The 20,220-nt window shown below is 52.8% G+C and overlaps 3 protein-coding genes across 11 annotated transcripts in view; 1 reads left to right on the top strand and 2 right to left on the bottom strand.

Moving 5' to 3' along the window:
* The window catches only part of LOC137412355 (uncharacterized), a 71,583-nt gene extending 66,537 nt beyond the window's left edge, over positions 1-5,046 (bottom strand). Inside the window, exon 1 of one of the 2 annotated variants that reach the window (XR_013623645.1) lies at positions 4,963-5,036. Coding sequence is in view for 1 of the 2 variants with exons in the window: in XM_078779206.1 (XP_078635332.1) it covers positions 4,963-4,981 (19 nt within the window). In the remaining variant the exon portion in view is untranslated. Of the gene's footprint in view, positions 1-4,962 lie in introns of both variants that reach the window. The other variant, XM_078779206.1, reaches the window with a different exon arrangement.
* LOC137426644 (uncharacterized) lies at positions 4,710-13,915 on the top strand. 7 transcript variants are annotated; one of them, XM_078779210.1, is made up of 8 exons: positions 4,710-4,935; positions 10,805-11,065; positions 11,203-11,457; positions 11,555-11,626; positions 11,798-12,101; positions 12,747-12,958; positions 13,148-13,374; positions 13,492-13,915. In XM_078779210.1, exons 1-8 carry the CDS (start codon positions 4,897-4,899, stop codon positions 13,556-13,558), a joined length of 1,437 nt encoding a protein of 478 aa, XP_078635336.1. In that variant the 5' UTR covers positions 4,710-4,896; the 3' UTR covers positions 13,559-13,915. The 7 variants fall into 7 exon arrangements, with proteins under 7 accessions (XP_078635336.1, XP_067971473.2, XP_067971472.2 ...); XM_068115372.2 differs by having other exon boundaries at positions 4,762-4,935; positions 11,768-12,101; positions 13,492-13,740; XM_068115371.2 differs by lacking the exon at positions 4,710-4,935 and adding an exon at positions 7,754-7,839.
* The window catches only part of GPATCH1 (G-patch domain containing 1), a 62,374-nt gene continuing 55,880 nt past the window's right edge, over positions 13,727-20,220 (bottom strand). For both annotated transcript variants that reach the window (XM_068115365.2, XM_068115366.2), the window contains one exon: positions 13,727-14,110. In XM_068115365.2, the coding sequence (XP_067971466.2) occupies positions 14,083-14,110 (28 nt within the window). In that variant the 3' untranslated portion in view covers positions 13,727-14,082. The remainder of the gene's footprint in view (positions 14,111-20,220) is intronic.

Here is a 20,220-nt window from a genome sequence, read left to right as displayed (position 1 = left end):
GTCCGAATGGACCATATGCTGTCACTGTTGGGCGACGAAGCCCCCGGTTCGCTATTCCGGGCGCTTTTCCGGCGCCAACTTCCAGCGCAGGTTCGCCTCGCGTTGGCCGGGACCGAGCTAACGGAACCCCGAGCATTGGCAGCCGAGGCGGACAGGTACTTCGCCGCTTCGGACACGCGGGCGAGCGTCGGCGTGGCCGTCACGGCCCTCGACGCTGATGTTCAGCAGCATGTTCCACAGCATCAGCTTCTACAGCACGCTGATGTTCAGCAGCATGCTGATACGCACCTCGTGAACGCCGCCACGCCCCGCCCACCGCCGCGGCGAAAACCGCCACCGCGGGGAAACCCGCCAACTCCACCGGCCTGGCGGAGCCAGCCACGCTCCTCCAGCTCCACCACCTGGTGCTGGTTCCACGCCAAGTTCGGCCACGAAGCTCGGCGGTGTCATCCGCCGTGCTCCTTCAACGGGTCGGGAAACGCCCGGGCCGGCGCTCAATAGTGACGATGAGCGCCGGCCGTTCGAGCAGCCTGCTGTTCATAACGGACACCTTCTCCGGGCGCCGTTACCTGTGCGACACGGGAGCGCAGGTGAGTGTCATTCCCGCCGGCACGTCAGACAAGCACGCCACGGGTGGGGGCCCCGCGCTGCTTGCCGCGAACGGGACGCCCATCCGTACGTACGGAAAACGCTGCCTCTCTCTGCGGTTTGGAGGGCAGGTTTTCCGATGGACGTTCGTCACCGCCGACGTGCCCATGGCACTGCTTGGCGTGGACTTCCTCTGCGCTAATGGGCTCCTGGTCGACGTCAAGCGCAGACGGCTTGTCCAGGCCGAGACGTTCAGCTCGCTCGCTTGTGCGTTGCCCAGCTCAACGAGCGGCTTGCCAAGCGGCTTGCCGAACGATTCGGTTCCGGCCACGTTGGTCTGTACGCTTCCGGCAGCGGACGCATTCACCCGCCTCCTCGCCGGCTTCCCGGCCCTCACGCGGCCCACCTTCTCGGCGGGGGCCGTCAAGCACGGGGTGGCCCATCACATCCCCACCGTCGGGCCACCGGTCTACGCCCGGGCACGCCGCCTCGAGCCGACGAAGCTGGCGGTGGCAAAAGCGGCGTTCGCTACCCTGGAGCAACTCGGCATCGTTCGGCGCTCAGAGAGCGCTTGGGCGTCGCCGCTGCACATCGTGCCGAAGCCCGGCGGGGGATGGCGACCGTGCGGGGACTATCGCCGTCTCAATGACGCCACGACTCCCGACCGCTACCCCGTCCCCCACATTCAGGACTTTTCCGCCCGTTTGGCGGGCAGGTCCTTCTTCTCGAAGGTGGACCTCATACGCGGCTACCATCAGGTCCCCGTCAGGCCGGAGGACGTCCCGAAGACGGCGGTCATCACGCCATTCAGACTCTTCGAGTTCCTGCGCATGCCCTTCGGTCTGAAGAATGCGGCTCAGGCGTTCCAGCGACTGATGGACAGCGTCCTGCGCGACTTGGATTTTGTCTACGTCTACCTGGACGATATCCTCGTCGCCAGCGCGTCCCGCGAAGAGCACCTACGCCACCTCCGCACGCTCTTCGAATGCCAGGGCCAGCATGGCCTGATTGTGAACCCTGCAAAGTGCCGGTTCGGCGCCGCCACAATCGATTTTCTGGGGCACCGTGTCACCAGGCACGGAGCCGTCCCCCTGCCGGCCAAGGTGGAGGCGGTGAAGGGGTTTCCGCGCCCCCGCACGATCAGAGGGCTGCAGGAGTTCCTGGGCATGGTGAACTTTTACCATCGGTTCCTGCCCCGTATCGCCCAGCTCCTGCGCCCCCTGCACGAAGCTCTCCGAGGTAAGCCGGGCAAAGGCGACGTTACCTGGACCGAGCAGATGGACACGGCGTTCACGGGCGCGAAGCTCGCCTTGGCTAACGCCACCATGCTCGCGCACCCGGCGCCCGATGCACCGATCGCCCTCACCACCGATGCCTCAGACTACGCGGTGGGCGCGGTGCACGAGCAATGGGTGCGTGGAGCTTGGCAACCGCTGGCGTTCTTTAGCCGGCAGCTTCACCCGCCCGAACGCCGTTACAGTACCTTCGACCGCGAGTTGCTCGGACTTCACTTGGCGGTCAGGCACTTCCGCCATCTGCTCGAGGGCCGGGCGTTCACTGCCTTCGTCGACCACAAGCCGCTGATCTTTGCGATGGGCAAGGTCACCGAGCCGTGGTCGGCCCGGCAGCAGCGTCACCTCTCGGCCGTGTCCGAGTACACGACGGACATCCAGCACGTCGCGGGGAAGGACAACCGGTGGCGGATTGCCTTTCCCGGGCCGTCGCCCACGCAGTCCACCTCGGCATCGACTATGCCCGGATGGCAGCGGACCAGGCCGCTGACCCCGACGTCCAGGCCTTGCGGACCGCCGTCACGGGCCTCCGCGTCACCGAGGTGCCGTTTGACTGCGCGGGCGCGGCCCTCTTGTGCGACGTCTCCCTCGGGCGTCCTCGCCCCATCGTGCCCGCGGGCTGGCAGCGCCAGGTGTTTGACGCCATCCACGGCCTGTCCCACCCGGGCGCGAGGGCCTCCCAAAGGCTGATCGCCGACAAGTTCGTCTGGCATGGCCTCCGGAAGGCCGTCCACGGCTGGGCCAGGACGTGCCTCGCGTGCCAGCGCGCCAAGGTGCACCGGCACACCCAGGCCCCGTTGGCCCCGTTCACGGTGCCGGAACGCCGGTTTGCCCACGTCCACGTGGACCTGGTGGGACCTCTGCCCCCCTCGCGGGGTTTCACCTACGTCCTCACCATGGTGGACCACACCACCCGGTGGTCGGAGGCCATGCCCTTGGCGTCGACAACGGCGGCCGATGTCGCGCAGGCTTTCATCGCCACCTGGGTCGCCCGGTTCGGCGCCCCCTCAGACATCTCTTCCGACCGCGGCCCCCAGTTCACCTCGGAGCTCTGGGGGGCGGTTGCGCAGGGGCTCGGGGTCCGGCTGCACCGAACCACGGCCTACCACCCCCAGGCTAACGGCTTGTCTGAGCGATTTCACCACTCATTGAAGGCCGCGCTCCGGGCCACCCTCCGCGACGGCGGCTGGGTCGACAGGCTCCCCTGGGTCCTGCTGGGCCTCCGGACGGCGCCCAAGGAGGACCTGCGCGCATCCGCGGTGGAGTTGGTCTTCGGGCAACCGCTGCGGGTGCCGGGCGAGTTCCTCCCCGACTCCACGGCACCATGGTCCGCGGCACAGCAGCGCTCCGCTCTGCAAGAGACCGCCCAGAGGTTCGCCCCGGTGCCAACGGCATGCCACGGGCACCCACCGACGCACATCGCCCCGGAGCTTCGCACGGCGGAGTACCTCTTCGTCCGCCACGATGCCCATCGGACACCACTGCGGCCCCCGTACGATGGGCCTTTCTGCGTGCTGGAGACCGGGGCGAAGCACTTCACCCTGGACATCGGCGGTACTCCTGACCGCGTTTCGGTAGACCGCCTTAAGGCTGCCCACCTCGATGTGGACCATCCACCGCCAGTGGCCTGACCCCCACGTTGGGGCCGCCCTCCTGCGGGCGGACCGCCGGCACCGCCCAGCCCCGCCGCCACGCCGCCCCCCGGTCGTGCACCCATCCCAGGGGCAGCCAGGGGCATCCCACCTGGCATCCCTGCACCCCGGACGCCGCCGATCGCCAGGGGGCGCTTCGGCCGGGTCATTCGTCTGCCCCGCAAACTGGCCCTCCAGGTGCGCGGGAATTCTGGGGGGGCGCGTGTGGCGGACACAAAAGCCCACTGGCGTGGTGACATCATTCCACGCACCAAGTGGGCGGTGGCCACGCCCGAGGGGTAGGCGTGGCCTCATGATATACACCGGGCGACCAGCCCGGAGCAGTTCAGTGTTACAGTGTGCTCTTACAATAAAGACGTTTATATGTTACCGCTTGTCCACTTCCTCCTTGCTCACAAGCAGCGCGCGTAACGCCGCGCTTTACTACTTTTGATTTGCTTGATCTTGATCTGAGGTATGCTGAGACACATGTATGTCACGCCTCGCCTCGTTGATAAGCCCGCAAGGTCGCTCCGTGGAGCGGCCTGCACATATTCAACTATGTGTGAATTATATAATTAACAACTCACGGTCTGAGGTAACTCGGCTAAAAATTATCCGATTTGCACCAAAATAAAGTTTATGAATGGTTGCACAGACCCCTACTTCTCACTAAAAGTGGAAACAGAATGTAAATTGGAGTTAAAATAAGTGTTTGATTTGTATCAAGCAAATGCACGTGGAGCTTGCTTGCGCGCGAGCTGCGTTCTGGAGGTGACGTCACATGGATTACGTCATCGGCGTTGAGGTCCGGGGTAGAATTTTTAGGGGCGTTCCCAAGTGGTTCGGTTTTCTTTCATCTTTAATGTTTCAGAGTGAATATAACAAAAAATCAATGCCATATTTGAATTCACCATAAAAAGACTCATTTGGATTATATCAAATGCATTTTAAGTGAGATTTTGTGAGACTTTAAGTGAGTCTGTGGACCTTTAAACCCAGAAAAGATAAGAAGAAGAATCCGACAAGGAGAAAAAGGAGAATCAGAAAAAGAAGAATCAGAAAAAGAAGATTGAAACACATGCGGTGGAATGCACTACTATATATAAGTTTTAGCGTTTAAGGAATAACTGTCCGAGTTGTTCGGAATCCCGACCAATCCTTTATTCAAAGCACAACTAATAAAAAACCGCTCGTCACTTCCGGGCGCTCCTGGGACCGAAAATTCTCGATCAGCCTGAGGTCAAGGATATTTTACATATTTATAACATCGAAGGCAAAACGATGCCATGACAGAGTGAAGAAGCTATAGGGAATGAAACACGTGCGGAGCAATACGCTATTATATAAAAGTGAAGGAGTTGAAGGAATTAAACATTCCAACGATGAATTACGTCCCATGGGAAGCCATTCTGCTCTCCTACGTACGTTGCTTTACAAACCCTCGTCACCTGGTTCTCTCATCCTCATCCGTCACCGTCACCGTCACCATGACCATGACCATGTCGTTTCGTTTCCTTTCTCTGTCATCCGTCTCCTCCCCCACGGTTCTCCACCATCCTCACCCCCGGTCCTCCACCACCCTCACCCCCGGTCCTCCACCACCCTCACCCCCGGTCCTCCACCACCCTCACCCCCCGGTCCTCCACCACCCTCACCCCCGGTCCTCCACCACCCTCACCCCCGGTCCTCCACAACCCTCACCCCCCGGTCCTCCACCACCCTCACCCCCGGTCCTCCACCACCCTCACCCCCGGTCCTCCACCACCCTCACCCCCGGTCCTCCACCACCCTCACCCCCGGTCCTCCACCACCCTCACCCCCGGTCCTCCACCACCCTCACCCCCGGTCCTCCACCACCCTCACCCCCGGTCCTCCACCACCCTCACCCCCGGTGCTCCACCACCCTCACCCCCGGTCCTCCACCACCCTCACCCCCGGTCCTCCACCACCCTCACTCCACCACCCTCACTCCCCCTCCTCCCCATCTCCCCCCTGTTCCTCCTCCTCTCCATCTCCCCCCTGTTCCTCCTCCTCTCCATCTCCCCCCTGTTCCTCCTCCTCCCCAGCTCCCCCCTGGTCCTCCTCCTCCCCATCTCCCCCCTGTTCCTCCTCCTCTCCATCTCCCCCCTGTTCCTCCTCCTCCCCATCTCCCCCCTGTTCCTCCTCCTCCCCATCTCCCCCCTGTTCCTCCTCCTCCCCATCTCCCCCCTGTTCCTCCTCCTCCCCATCTCCCCCCTGTTCCTCCTCCTCTCCATCTCCCCCCTGTTCCTCCTCCTCCCCATCTCGCCCCTGTTCCTCCTCCTCCCCATCTCGCCCCTGGTCCTCCTCCTCCCCATCTCGCCCCTGTGCCTCCTCCTCCCCATCTCGCCCCTGTGCCTCCTCCTCCCCATCTCCCCCCTGTTCCTCATCCTCCCCATCTCCCCCTTGTGCCTCATCCTCCCCATCTCCCCCTTGTTCCTCCTCCCCATCTCCCCCTTGTTCCTCCTCCCCATCTCCCCCTTGTTCCTCCTCCCCATCTCCCCCTTGTTCCTCCTCCCCATCTCCCCCTTGTTCCTCCTCCCCATCTTCCTCCCAACGTTACCCCTCCCTGTTCCTCCCAACGTTACCCCTCCCTGTTCCTCCCAACGTTACCCTCCCTGTCCCTCCAAACGTTACCCCTCCCTGTTCCTCCCAACGTTACCCCTCCCTGTCCCTCCCAACGTTACCCCTCCATGTCCCTCCCAACGTTACCCCTCCCTGTCCCTCTCAACGTTACCCTCCTCCCTGTCCCTCTCAACGTTACCCTCCTCCCTGTCCCTCTCAACGTTATCCTCCTCCCTGTCCCTCTCAACGTTACCCCCTCATCCCTCCCAACGTTACCCCCTCATCCCTCCCAACGTTACCCCTCCTGTCCCTCCCAACGTCACTCCTCCCTGTCCCTCCCAACGTTATCCCCTCCCTGTCCCTCCCAACGTTATCCCCTCCCTGTCCCTCCCAACGTTATCCCCTCCCTGTCCCTCCCAACATTACCCCTCCCTGTCCCTCCCAACGTTACCCTCCCTGTCCCTCCCAACGTTACCCTCCCTGTCCCTCCAAACGTTACCCCCTCCCTGTCCCCAACGTTACCTCCTCCCTGTCCCTCCCAACGTTATCCCCTCCCTGTCCCTCCCAACGTTACCCCTCCCTGTCCTTCCCAACGTTAACCCCTCACTGTCCCTCCCAACGTTACCCCCTCCCTGTCCCTCCCAACGTTACCTCCTCCCTGTCCCTCCCAACGTTACCTCCTCCCTGTCCTCCCAACGTTACCCCCTCCAAACGTTACTCCTCCCTGTCCCTCCCAACGTTATCCCCTCCCAACGTTACCCCTCCCTGTCCCTCCCAACGTTACCCCTCCCTGTTTCTCCCAACGTAACCCCCTCCCTGTTCCTCCCAACGTTACCCCCTCCCTGTTCCTCCCAACGTTACCTCCTCCCTGTGCCTCTCAACGTTACCCCCTCCCTGTCCCTCCCAACCTTACCCCCTCCCTGTCCCTCCCAACCTTACCCCCTCCCTACTTTACCCCTCCCTGTCCCTCCCAACCTTACCCCCTCCCTGTCCCTCCCAACCTTACCTCCTCCCTGTCCCTCCCAACCTTACCCCTCCCTCCCAACCTTACCCCTCCCTCCACATAATAATAATACATTGGGAAACGTTATCGACGGGTCAGTATTACCTGAAATCGTTCGTCGTGGTTAAAGTTGATCTTATCAAATTGTTCCTTCTGTAAATATGTGAAATTACATCCACAATGTTAATGTCCGTCTTTATCACGTGTCGCTATATCGTCAATATCCGAATGTTTATTATTCAAATGATCAACATTTCAAACTTGCACATCATCGATGCGAAGCATTTCAAACGGTGTGCTCGGGATGTGGTTTATTGTTGTGATTTTGTTCATACACCGCCCAAATCGAATGGATGTAATTGCTATTCAAAATGACGTGAAATTAGCGTCCGTGTTGCTTCTCTCCAGCAATTTATATACAAACTCGTCACCGCGTTTACACCTCATCGAGCACGACCGTACGGATCGTATCACACACACACCTCGTCCATTTATTGTACATTAGTTGTACGCAACGCAATAGCGAAATAGAAATAGAAATGTTGAATTATTCATCAGGTTAACCTCGACTCGTTGAAGAAAATTGTGCGATAAATATCGGTAGTGAAGTATGGCGGGATTTGGCCGCGCGATCTTATTGGTCCATTTGGGCTTGAGAAGAAAAATTATTGGGATGGCGGAATATGGGAGTTTATTTGACCTGAGAGCGCAAATAAACGATAAAGTGAAGAAATCTGAGGTAATAAAATATTTAAATTTCGGGACCGTGTAGTGTAATATATAAGGTGTGTATATATATATATATATATATATATATATATATATATATATATATATGTAAATATACATATGTATATCCTAATCAAATTTGTAATTTCCCCACATAGACCGCCCTTCGGAATGGATAGACACGCCGTGAATTTGTCCGAACTGTCCCACGGGCACCGGATATGTAATAACGTGTCCGAACTGCTCTACGGGCACCGGATATGGATAACGTGTCCGAACTGCTCTACGGGCACAGGATATGTAATAACGTGTCCGAACTGCTCTACGGGCACCGGATATGTAATAACGTGTCCGAACTGCCCTACGGGCACCGGATATGGATAACGGACCTCGTCTCGTCCCCGAACGTTTTGATACATCGAGTAATGTATCCACTCGGTTTGAGTGTCCGCGATGGTCACTCAAGGTGACCCTAATGAACGATACGACTAATGTGTAATATTTTTAATGTACCAGCACAAAATGACCTATGTTTTCATTGCGATACCTCGAATCTATAACGTCCACCAGTGAATTATTGCGACGCGACACCACCTGCCCTTACGTCCCTCATACTGTACAAGGCTCCGCGCCTCCTGAACAAAGCTCATCTCGTGTGCTTGACCACGTACGTGCGTTTCCCAAGGTATTATCTGCCGCGTTCGGAGTCTGTCAACATTTGTGATGCACAGTGGTACATTTAAATATTTAATGCGACTCAGGAGGCATGTATGTAACAGAGGTGTGGGGATGGATCACGTGATTACTGTGGTTCTTTCCGCACAATGCCCCCTGCAGGGGAGAGTCACGCCCCGTGCATGGGAGAGTCACGCCCCCGTGCAGGGGAGAGTCACGCCCCCGTGCAGGGGAGAGTCACGCCCCCGTGCAGGGGAGAGTCACGCCCCCGTGCAGGGGAGAGTCACGCCCCCGTGCAGGGGAGAGTCACGCCCCCGTGCAGGGGAGAGTCACGCCCCCGTGCAGGGGAGAGTCACGCCCCCGTGCAGGGGAGAGTCACGCCCCCGTGCAGGGGAGAGTCACGCCCCCGTGCAGGGGAGAGTCACGCCCCCGTGCAGGGGAGAGTCACGCCCCCGTGCAGGGGAGAGTCACGCCCCCGTGCAGGGGAGAGTCACGCCCCAGATGCATGTCCAGAGACCTTGTGAAGTGTTCACAAACACCTCCTACTGGTTCTGGTAAGATTAAACTCCTCTGAGGTTTCCACAAACTCGCTTGTGTTCAAAATGTTTTCAGGTGTCCAAACCTGAGATTTAATGTCGACTCACCTTTGTATGCAAACATACCTTATGACAACTAAGGGAATTAAACATTATCCTCATGAGATAAAATTAATTGAAATTAGCAGACGAACCATTTGCAGTTAAGTAGGAATTAATGAGTTCTAAGGTACAGAGTGGCCACAAAGTCCCAGTGCCCGCAGTTAGAATTTCGTTGGAATTTACCTGTAACCTCCCCTCCATTCTCCGCACAAATTTGAATTTTTCTCCATGTTCTTCTGGATATCTTCTTCCATGTTGAAGGTTGGAGGTCATAAAAGCAAATGGTTCATCCCCTCCCACCCCCCTAGGCGGATGAGTAATCTCCTCTTTCACAATGTCCCAAAACGAGTTGTCACATCTTAAGTCCGGACATCAAGGAGGCCACACTATCTCAGATCCACATCAAATCCATCATCCACTGAATTTGTCGTCGAGATATTCTCCAACTGCGAGAGCATAACGTGCTGATGCACCATCTTGTTGCAGGATCGCTGTTGCCTCGAGACCTCTCACGCAGTTGTGAAACAAACCACGTCTGAGCATTTTCAAATAAGCAGTGTGATTGACACTTGTATCGAAAAAAAACATGGCCCAATCAAACGATCTGAAATTTCTGCCCACATCATGACATGAGGAGGATGCTGTTCAATTTCCTCATAAAAATGAGAACTTTCTTTGCACCAAATATAAACATTCCTGAATCGATTGCTGAGGTAAACAGCACACTCATCCGAAAAAAAAAATGCTTTGTCTTGATTTAATGGTGGGAAATCGCTGCAGAAAAGCCTTGCTCAAAATCAAGTCAAATCAAGGACACTTCCGGTTGAAAAAGCCTTCTTCTCCCATGCCCGCATCGTGTCGCGCATAGGAGCTGGCTTATTGAACCTCTGCGAAAATCTTGTGCTTGTATCTTCAAAACTTGCTCCTTCTCGCACGCGGACGTGAACCCAAACACAAGTAATCAGTCTCTCTTCTATCGTGTACTCACTGGTGTCCGTCATGCTGAAGCCGTACCTGGAAAACAAATGAGTAACAGAGGACACACTTATGCATTGGGACTTTGTGGCCACTCTGTAGAGGTTAGTTGAGGAAGACCAAGCATGAGCAAATTGTCACCTCTGCAGATTACTTCAGGACAGCAGACGAGGTCAGGTGGGGACCAATTAAGCAGCTGAGGAAAGACGTTTGCATTTTGAGGAAGAAAAAAACAACCCGAGGGATGGACGTGGATCATACATAGATTCTTGAGTTGATAGAGTTTAGTGTCCATCAGCGACTGCTTCCAAGATTACCTGAGATGTGGAAAAATAAGAAAATCAGTTAAAAGGAAATGGAGCCTTTGTGACGAGGTGTAGAGATAAAGTACAAGTCTGATGAGGTTTAAAGATAAGGTGGAAGTCTGTAATGAGTTGTAGAGATAAGGTACAAGTCTGTGACAGGGTGTAGAGATAAGTTGGAGAGGCACTAGTTTCAAATCCCATGTACTGTAATTTGTCCCTTTCCTCGTGTTCTTGTTAAACGTGTCATGTCCATGGTTCACTTGGAGAAATTCCCCCCACGAGCTCTATCGGCGAAATAAAGTAAAATTGGGAATAAAAACCTGAGTTTACAGATCAAAACGCAGTGGAGGCCACAAAGTGTAATTATCCATCATATCTACAGGATCCTGGCGAGTCGAGCCTGGCACAACCTTTGTGCCTACAGCAAGCGATTGTGACGAATGCCGGGACATTGCGGCCCATCGTCTCGCTCGGTCCTGCCGAACCTTTGGCCGTCTCCTCTGCGACGCACCTCACGACGACTCCGGTGGCGAACCTCCTCGGTTCGGACCTGTCTACTCAAACTCGAGAGCGACGGCTTCGACCCATCAGCGAATCCGTTGGCGGTCCGGGTGTCACCCTTATCCCGACCAATGTTCCAGTGGTGAGTTGAGTAGAATGTACCAGAGGGGATTTGTCCATTTTTTGTTGGACACCTACACTTTTTTATCCCACAATAATTGTGCTGTATCGTTAAAAAAGACTTTCCTTCCATTTTCACATCCCAAACCACCTATCCAGCTTTCCCAGAGGGCTCCTGCCGAGATGCCTGCTGCCAATTTGCAGGCGGTAAGAGTGGAGGAGGGTGAACAAGGCCAACTAGAATGGCAAGAAAAGGCAGCCCCCCTTGAGCCACAGAGACCAGTGTCGGCCTATGCACTGTTCTTCCGTGACACGCAGGCAGCTATAAAGGGACAGAATGCCCACGTGACCTTCGGTGATGTGTCTCGCATCGTGGCCTCCATGTGGGAGAGTCTAGCTGTGGAGCAAAAGCAGGTGAGGTTGAACCCGGTGAGGACTGGATGGGGCGGCTCGCTGAAAGTGTGCAATGATGGTTATGGTTATGGTTATGGTCATTGTTGTGGTAATGCAGGTGTACAAGGATAAGACCGAGGTGGCAAAGAAGGAATATTTCAAAGCGTTGGCAGCCTTCCGTGCTTCTCAGGTACAATTAGGCTGTACAAGCCATCCATTCACAATACTACTTCCCATTTCCTCCTTTATTTTGCTGTTACCTTGTTAACCCCATGGCTTCCTCTTCACCTGGGTCTCTTTCATTGAACCTTTTCCAAATTTAATTCAGCAGGAAAGTGACCGTTTGATAAACTCTCCCCAGCAACCACACCCAACCACATCTCTCCAGCAACTGCACCCGACCGCCTCTCCACAACAACCGTGCCCGACCGCCTCTCCACAACAACCGTGCCCGACCGCCTCTCCACAACAACCGTGCCCGACCGCCTCTCCACAACAACCATGCCCGACCGCCTCTCCACAACAACCATGCCCGACCACATCCCCACAACAACTGCGCCCACCATCACCGCACCTTTTCTCCCTCCCTCACGCGCACACACCGATCATCTTGCTTTCCTCACAGTCAAGAACATCCTGGGGCTCTGCAGGTGTTTCAAGTGCAGGTTTGTGTTCATTTCTCTTTTCATTTGGTGAGGGTACTTTGAATGCTCCTGTCAATGTTCAGCCTCAGGAAACTGCTTAGTCCTTTCGAGTGAAAACAGCATCAGATAATTGGTGTGCCTTCAAGATCTCTCAGAACAAGATGTCCTGCCATATCATCCCTTTAACCACCACAAATCACTTCCTTTGGTGGTGGTAAAACGTGGTGGTGCTTGCAATCATGGCTGTTTCTTGTGCAGAACATTAATGGTTGTGCACCTCTCCCCTGTCATTTAAAACACATTTTTGGGAATACTCCACAATGACGTTTTTCAAGAAGGGAGGGGGAAGGGGGGGAGGGGGAAGGGAGGAGGGAGGGGGAAGGGGGGAGGGGAAGGGGGGAGGGAGGAGGACGGGGGGAGGGAGGAGGACGGGGGGAGGGGGGAGGGGGGAAGGGGGGAGGGAGGAGGGGGGGGGCACCCAACTTGTGTTTTTGGAATACATGACAATGATGTTTTTCGGGGGGGGGGGGGGGGAGAGGGGGAGGAGGGGGGATCACCCAACATGTTTTTGGATTTCTCCATAATGACATTTTGCAAAGGTGAGATGGGGAACGGGGAGTGGGGGGGGGAAATCGCCCAACTTCCTCCCCCCACCCCCTCCCTTAGACACATCACACCATGCCGTGGCGAACACATCCCCGGCTTCGTGTCCTGCTCAAGCCCTGGTGATGACCGGGGGTAGCGCAGGCTTGTCCAGGGAACATCCGTCCATGTCGGTTCAAGGAACAAACCCCGAAGACCCGATACGAGAGCCTGGAAATCCAAATGAGCCTGGAGCCTCAGTGATGGATTACGGTATGGAGAGTGAGGAAGCTACGGTGAGTGGCTAAACTGGTAGAGTAAGGGTCCGGGTGGAACGTTTCTGATATTTATCTTGAAATTAAAGTAAAACTGTGGTACGTTCTTGAGTGTGGGTGATTGTACATTACATCATGACCGGTGTCCATGGTCGTTCAATGGAAACAAATGAGTAAAACGCGGCACGATTGGCCTTTTTGTGTCGACAGTCCTTATTTGAGGAGATAGAAACTTTAGAGTTTGAGGAGCAGTCTGGTGAGAAGGTGGATCAAGAGGAGGAAGTGGAGGATCAGACGCCAGCGGCGCAAACGTCCCCTGTGCGATCGAGCACCACGGACAACCGATGCCAAAGGGCGGGTTGTGACCGCCTTGCCGTGACCAGCAGTGAGTGGGACGAGGAGTACTGCAGCTGCGAGTGCGTCGTGGCTCACTGCAGGTAACAAACGCCGTTATCTTCCGTATTCGTTCTCGATGGAATGTTCATATGTTTATAATGTTCTATTTTGGGTCACATCACACTGACCTGTACCTGGACCGTACTTCTCCCACACAGCGCCGTATTTGCCGCATGGGTCGAGGAACGAATGAAGGCCTCTCATAGGCTAGAACAACCTGCATGAGGATCTCACGCGTGGATAACCCGGATTGCTCGGAGTGCCGTGACAGAAAATCATGACAACGCTCATCAATGGTCAACCTATGGATCGCCAAACTACGTTGGGTTTGAAGGACAGGATGTATTTAGTGGATTGTCAATTGGTGCAATCTCACAAAGACAAATAAAAAGATGTGATAAACGGCACTTTATTTAAACATTACAAGCGGGATCATATTGAACATGAATGCTCTACTTGGATCCTTCCATGCCATTCTCATTCATATCATCCCCACGACGTGTCGGTTGCGTTCCTACTTCGAGGAACGATGTCTGCACGGCAGCATCTCCTAATCCAAGTGAAATAAAATTACTGCAGAGATCCACGTGTCCAGAGTGGTTACAAAAGGTGTCCCAGTTGTCCAACTCGGTAGGAATGAGACAAAAGGCGTCCCAGTTGTCCAACTCGGTAGGAATGAGAAGATTTCCAGAAGGAAATGCTTTTGCTCGTCCAGTTGTTTGCAGGCCCCCCTCACCGCTCTTCCCATCTCATCTCACGGCACTCGTGGTACGCAGTCTGGATTAGACAAATGAAACAAGTCCATGTACAAACCTGCACACACAACTACAATGCAATTATGGAAGCACGTGTACCAGGACGTGTAGCAGAAGGCCTCTGTGTACCAGAATCGGCCTGTTTTGATCACATGACCATAGAAAGAGACTCGAGAGGCTGCCATTGTTAAGGCTTCTAAAGCTTTGGAGGTAAAGCAGGTGGAGGTGTAGCAACTGAAACTGCTTTTAACATTGGGTGTTTCTGGGTCTTTTAATAATAATAATAATAATAATAATACATTTATTTTATATAGCGCTTTTCAAGAAGCCCAAATACGCTTTGACAGAGTACAAACAACGAGTCCAAAAAGACAAAAATAAATAGGTAAATAAATCAAAGCAAAAGGAAGGAGAAGGAGGAGAGATAGTCAGGGGTTAAATGCTGTGGGTTAAATGTTAAATGCAGTATTGAACAGGTGGGTCTTGAGTGATGTTTTGAATGTGGTGAGTGAGGAGGAGTCTCTGATGGTGTGAGGTAGCGAGTTCCAGAGGGTGGGAGCAGCGATGGAGAAGGCCCTGTCCCCCCAGGATCTGAATTTGGTCTGGATGGGGGGGGGGGGGGGGGGGGGACAGGAGGTTGGCGCCAGCAGAGCGGAGGTTGCGGGTGGGAGTGTGTCTGGAGAGGAGGTCAGTCAGGTAGGATGGGGCCAGGTTATGGAGGGCTTTGTAGGGCAAGAGCAGGATTTTGTACTGGATTCTCTGGGGGATGGGGAGCCAGTGAAGCTTATAAAGGACGGGGGTGATGTGGTCACGGGTCCGGGAATGGGTGAGTAGACGGGCAGCGTAGTTCTGAATGTATTGGAGTTTATTGATGATTATTGAGGGTGAGCCATCGAGGAGGCTGTTGCAGTCATCCAGACGGGAGGTGATGAAGGCGTGGATGAGGGTTTCTGCAGCCGTGAAGGAGAGGGATGGACGGAGACGGCGATGTTTTTCAGGTGAAAGAAGGCTGTCTTTGTGATTTGTTTAGTGTATTTGTCGAAGGAGAGGGTTTGGTCAAAGATGATGCCAAGATTCCGGATGTGAGGGGAGGTGGATACTGGGAAACCGTCAATGTTGAGGGCGAAGTTGTGGATGGATTTGGTGAGCGTTTTTGGGCCAATGATGATTATTTCAGATTTATCATAGTTAAGTTTGAGGAAGTTGATTTGAAGCCAGGATTTTATTTCAGTGATGCAGTTTGTCAGGATAGAGTGGGTGGCGGTGGAGATGGACTTGGTGGAGATGAAAAGCTGGATGTCATCGGCGAAGCAGTGGAATTGGAGACCATGATGGCAGATTAAGTGACCAAGGGGGGACAGGTACAGGATGAAGAGGAGGGGGCCGAGAACTGAACCTTGGGGGAGGGGAGCAGTGAGGGATTTGCAGTTATTGATGGAGATGAACTGGCGTCTGTCAGAGAGGTAAGAATTGATCCAAGAGGGCAGTGCCGGTAATGTTAAAGGTGGTTTCAAGTCGGGTGAGGAGGATGGTGTGATTGATGGTGTCAAAGGCGGCGCTGAGGTCGAGGAGGATGAGAATGTTGAGGTTGCCGGCGTCAGAGGAGAAGGTCGTTGGTGATTTTGAGGAGAGCAGTTTCAGTACTGTGGTTGGAGCGGAATCCGTATTGGAATGTTTCATACAGGTTATTGGCAGAGAGGTGATGTTTGAGTTGAGTGGCTACAGCGCGTTCCAAAACCTTTGACAGAAAGGGTAGGTTGGAGATGGGTCTGAAGTTATTTAGGGTGTCAGGGTTGAGTCCAGGTTTTTTCAGAATGGGGGTAACAGCAGCAATTTTGAGGGAAGGTGGGACGATGCCTGTAGACAGGGAGGAGTTTATTGTTGCAATGATAAGTGGAGAGAGAGCAGGGAGGGAGGCTTTGACAAAGCTGGAGGGGATGGGGTCAAGAGTGCAGGTGGCAGTTTTCATTCCTATGAGGAGTTCAGAGAGGTCAGTAGGGGAGACTGGGGAGAACTGAGACAGGGGTTGGCAGGATAAGGGTTGGCCTTTTACAGGCCAACTAATGCCAGAAGTTCCACTTCAACTAATTATTTCCCAATTACAATTCAAAGTCTTTTGACCTCGTTCACCAAAGGTGCATGGAGGTTGTTTTCACCCCTCTGTCCGTTTATTTGTTTGTGAACAAATATCTCAAAGTTGTGGACGGATTCGGACGAAATTTGGCAGAGACATAGCGTATGTGACAAGGACGAAATGATTCGATTTTGGTGAAGATCCTGATTCGGATCCGGCTACTAGAATTTTTAAAGTGATTCTTCACCATTGGGAGAAAGGGACAAAACTATACACAGCAGGATATCTCAAAAAGTTTTGGACAGAACTTGGTGGGCAGGTTGGGTGTCTGACAAGCACAAATAGATTCGATTTTGGTGAAGAATGTTTGTACATTATATTATGAATTTTGTTTTGTGATTTTCTGGTCTACTCCGAGATACAAAACGTAAACTGTTCACCAAGCGGAGGTATGCTTTGTACTAGAGTGCAGATCTCGTTTACTGCGTAATGCATACCTAAACAACGTGGATGTGTGGCAGGTGCCCCCGGTGGTGGTCACCAATTTGTGGCATGGCACAGGGGATCATGGTCACCATCGCAGTTAAAAGGTGCTTTTTATGTCGGAGGTATTGAAGGTCACACGAGCAGAACGATGGGGGCAATGGATCAACACATACAATAGGGCAAAGGCAAAAGTGGGACAACAACAAACTGATGCTGCATAGCACCAGGAGAAGGAATACAGAAGAAACTGAGACCATGTTGTGGTGGGGTGGTGGGGTGGTGGGGTGGTGGGGTGGTGGGGTGGTGGGGTGGTGGGCAGCAGACTAATGGATTCAGTAAGATCGGTCCACAGGTGAGAAAAGAGGGGATGGAGGGGACGAGTGAGCACCGAGTTTAATCTTGGGGAGAGTAATATGGAAAGGGGGTTTTGGTTTAACATTAGTGACTTGGAGGGGCAGGGGATGATTGCTCGTAGTTAAATGGGGATATTCCGACATTAATGATATTTAGGATACGGTATTTGTGTTGGGTCCAATAAACAAGCAAATCCAATATGGTGGTGATTTTCTCCAATCAGAGTGCCTTTGGTTTGTTCAATCAAAAAAACAAAGTAAAGCAACTTCAGGATTTAGTCAGGTTCATTATGTCCAGATTTAAAGTTTCGTTGGATTTTTTGGGGGATTTGGAAAACTATATATTTTTGGAAACTATATTGTATAGTCAGTCAGAAAACCAATGTTGCTATTTGCACAGACTCCTGTATGGCGGCCATCTTGGATTTTCAAAATTGCCGCCGCAGAACAAATTTTTCTCAATATCTCAGCTTCTAAATAACATAGAGCTTTGATTCTAACGGCTAAACAAACATTTTCAAGGGCCCCGAATCCAATGGTAACAAGTTCGATAAGCTAGACATGACCATAGAGCTCCTATGTGGCGGCCATCTTGGATTTTTCAAACTGGCCGCCGTAAAATTGATGTTTCTCAGGATCTCATCTTCTAAATAAGATGGAGCTTTGATTTTTCTAAATCCCAAAAACAATCCAACGAAATCTAAAATCTGGACATGCTGAACCTGACTGTGTTGACTGTAATGAGAAATACTATTCTACTGCGAGTGTTTTGCCCTTTGTGGGCCTTTGTGGCATACTGCCAAATAACACACAGATACTCCTAATGTTCATGAGAACAAGCTTATCTCTCCATGGATGACATTGAAACCACTTATGTCAATATGATTGGCGCAGAACACTTGGAAAAGCATGTACCTACATTCGATAGAAAGTGGCTGAAAGAAAGAATCGTCACTGAGTTGCCAAGCGTGACATCTGTTCTCCAAAAAGACCGAAGAAAATCGGCCATCCTCTACTGTCCAGATGCATGTGAGGAAAGCATGGTTCATTCTGCAATCACAAGTGATGGCGATGACGAGAACAACATGAAGACAATCTACAAAGCAGCACAAGTGATACGGAAGAGCATCGCAGAATTCATTAAGAAGGACCAGGAAGCAAATACCATACAGGTGTCCAGCGATATCAACGATGTTCCGGCTGAACTATACACCATGATCCGCTGGGTAATGGTAGTGCCTGTCGACAAGCTGGAAACTGAGAAGAGGACCAGTGTTGTTGACAGATCAACACTCACTGTGAGTCAGAACATCATGTATGGATTCAAATCCAACAGACAGGTGAAGTACAAACCAAGCAGCGAATCCGCAACATTCAGGCCACCCCATTCAAGAGAAAACCCCCAAGTCCTGGGATTGGCTCTGACTGTCCATCATGACACACGCAACAAAAAGCTGATGGGACTTCTCAATGCACATGGTTACTGTATTTCGATTGTCCGCGCCCTCCTCATGGAAACTGCTCTTGCCAATGCTGTCGTAGAAAACACCAGGCAGTTTGAAGGTCTGTACGTGCCACCATTCCTGAAAAGGGGAGCCTTTGTGTTCTTTGCTGCAGACAACACGGACTTTGCCGAGGATACTCCTGACGGGAAAGGAACCACTCACGCAATGATTACTGCAGTGTACCAGAAGTCAGATGTCCCTGGAGAACCAGTTGCGCAACCTCTGATCATCGGTGATGCACGGAGTCTATCGGTCACTCCATACCATGTAGATGTGCTGCACTGTGACAAACCGAAACCACAGCTTACGAAGAGAACAGAGGAGTTTGTCATCAACAAGGTGGTCTCCAGATCCTATCAACTGACACAACTGGGATGGGTTGTTGCTTCTGCTCTATCCAGGATGAAAGCGAGGGAACACTCCAGCAAGATTCCAGGTTGGGCAGGATACAACTCGCTCTTGTCTGAACGCCAGTCCATGACTCGGGTTGGTGCCTTGCCACTACTTCCAGAGGTGGCGCATGAGTGGCCAACCCTACTGACCGTGATCATGCAAGCCAGTCAGCTAAGGATGTTGGCAGTTGGTGAAGATCATCCCACTGTAATTTCATTTGACATGGCCCTCTACGAGAAGGTGGTGCAACTGCTGGATGCAAGACCTGACTTGAAACGCACAGTCGTCCCCAGACTGGGTGAGCTGCATGTTGTCATGGTGGCTCTCCGAGCCCTCGGAGCCTCCATGGAGAACTCAGGCATTGATGATGCTTGGGTAGAAGCTGATGTCTATGGTCCAGCCACGACGCGGCAAATCCTGAAATGTACACACTACAAGCGGTCTCTCCGTGCCCATATATATTCATATGTAGCACTTTATGAAATGGTTCTGGAGGAGTTCTTGAAGGACAACCCACAAGTAAAGGATGTGTGTTTCGAGGTAACAGAGGGAGTAGTAGCTGCCTGTGCTGAGACGAACAAGTGCACGAAAGCTGAATCTGTAAAACAAGCAAACACCAAACTCCTTCAGGTCTTGACATCTGATGGGGTGGTGACGGCACTCGAGGAGTGGGAAGCACGGAGATCCAAGAATGCAATGTTCAAGTCAATGATGAACTATCTACATCAGGTGGAGACAATCCTGTTATTCGTGGCAGCATCACATCAATAATTAGTGATTACTAATTATTTTCCTCAGCTGTACCCTGGGGATCAAACTTATTACTTTAGTAGCTTGTCCATCCGTAAACAGATTTTAAGTTCTCATGAACATTAGGAGTATCTGTGTGTTATTTGGCAGTATGCCACAAAGGCCCACAAAGGGCAAAACACTCGCAGTAGAATAGTATTTCTCATTACAGTCAACACAGTCAGGTTCAGCATGTCCAGATTTTAGATTTCGTTGGATTGTTTTTGGGATTGAGAAAAATCAAAGCTCCGTCTTATTTAGAAGATGAGATCCTGAGAAACATCAATTTAACGGCGGCCAGTTTGAAAAATCCAAGATGGCCGCCACATAGGAACTCTATGGTCATGTCTAGCTTATCGAACTTGTTACCATTGGATTTGGGGCCCTTGAAAATGTATGTTTAGCCGTTAGAATCAAAGCTCTATGTTATTTAGAAGCTGAGATATTGAGAAAAATTAGTTCTACAGCAGCAATTTTGAAAATCCAAGATGGCCGCCATACAGGAGTCTGTGCAAATAGCAACATTGGTTTT

The sequence above is a fragment of the Myxine glutinosa genome, chromosome 5 (assembly GCF_964187855.1).
Source record: "Myxine glutinosa chromosome 5, kmMyxGlut1.1, whole genome shotgun sequence".
Taxonomy (NCBI): Eukaryota; Metazoa; Chordata; class Myxini; order Myxiniformes; family Myxinidae; genus Myxine; species Myxine glutinosa.
The sequence above is the reverse complement of the archived record's forward strand: the minus strand, read 5'-3'. Positions and strand labels throughout refer to the sequence as shown.

Coding starts and splice junctions, on each gene's coding strand:
- LOC137426644 (XM_078779207.1), top strand. CDS start 8,359: ATGTTTTCATTGCGATACCTCGAATCTATAACGTCCACCAGTGAATTA. Junction 11,627..11,767: donor CAGCCTTCCGTGCTTCTCAG/GTACAATTAGGC, acceptor TTAATTCAGCAG/GAAAGTGACCGTTTGATAAA. Junction 12,959..13,147: donor TGGAGAGTGAGGAAGCTACG/GTGAGTGGCTAA, acceptor TTGTGTCGACAG/TCCTTATTTGAGGAGATAGA.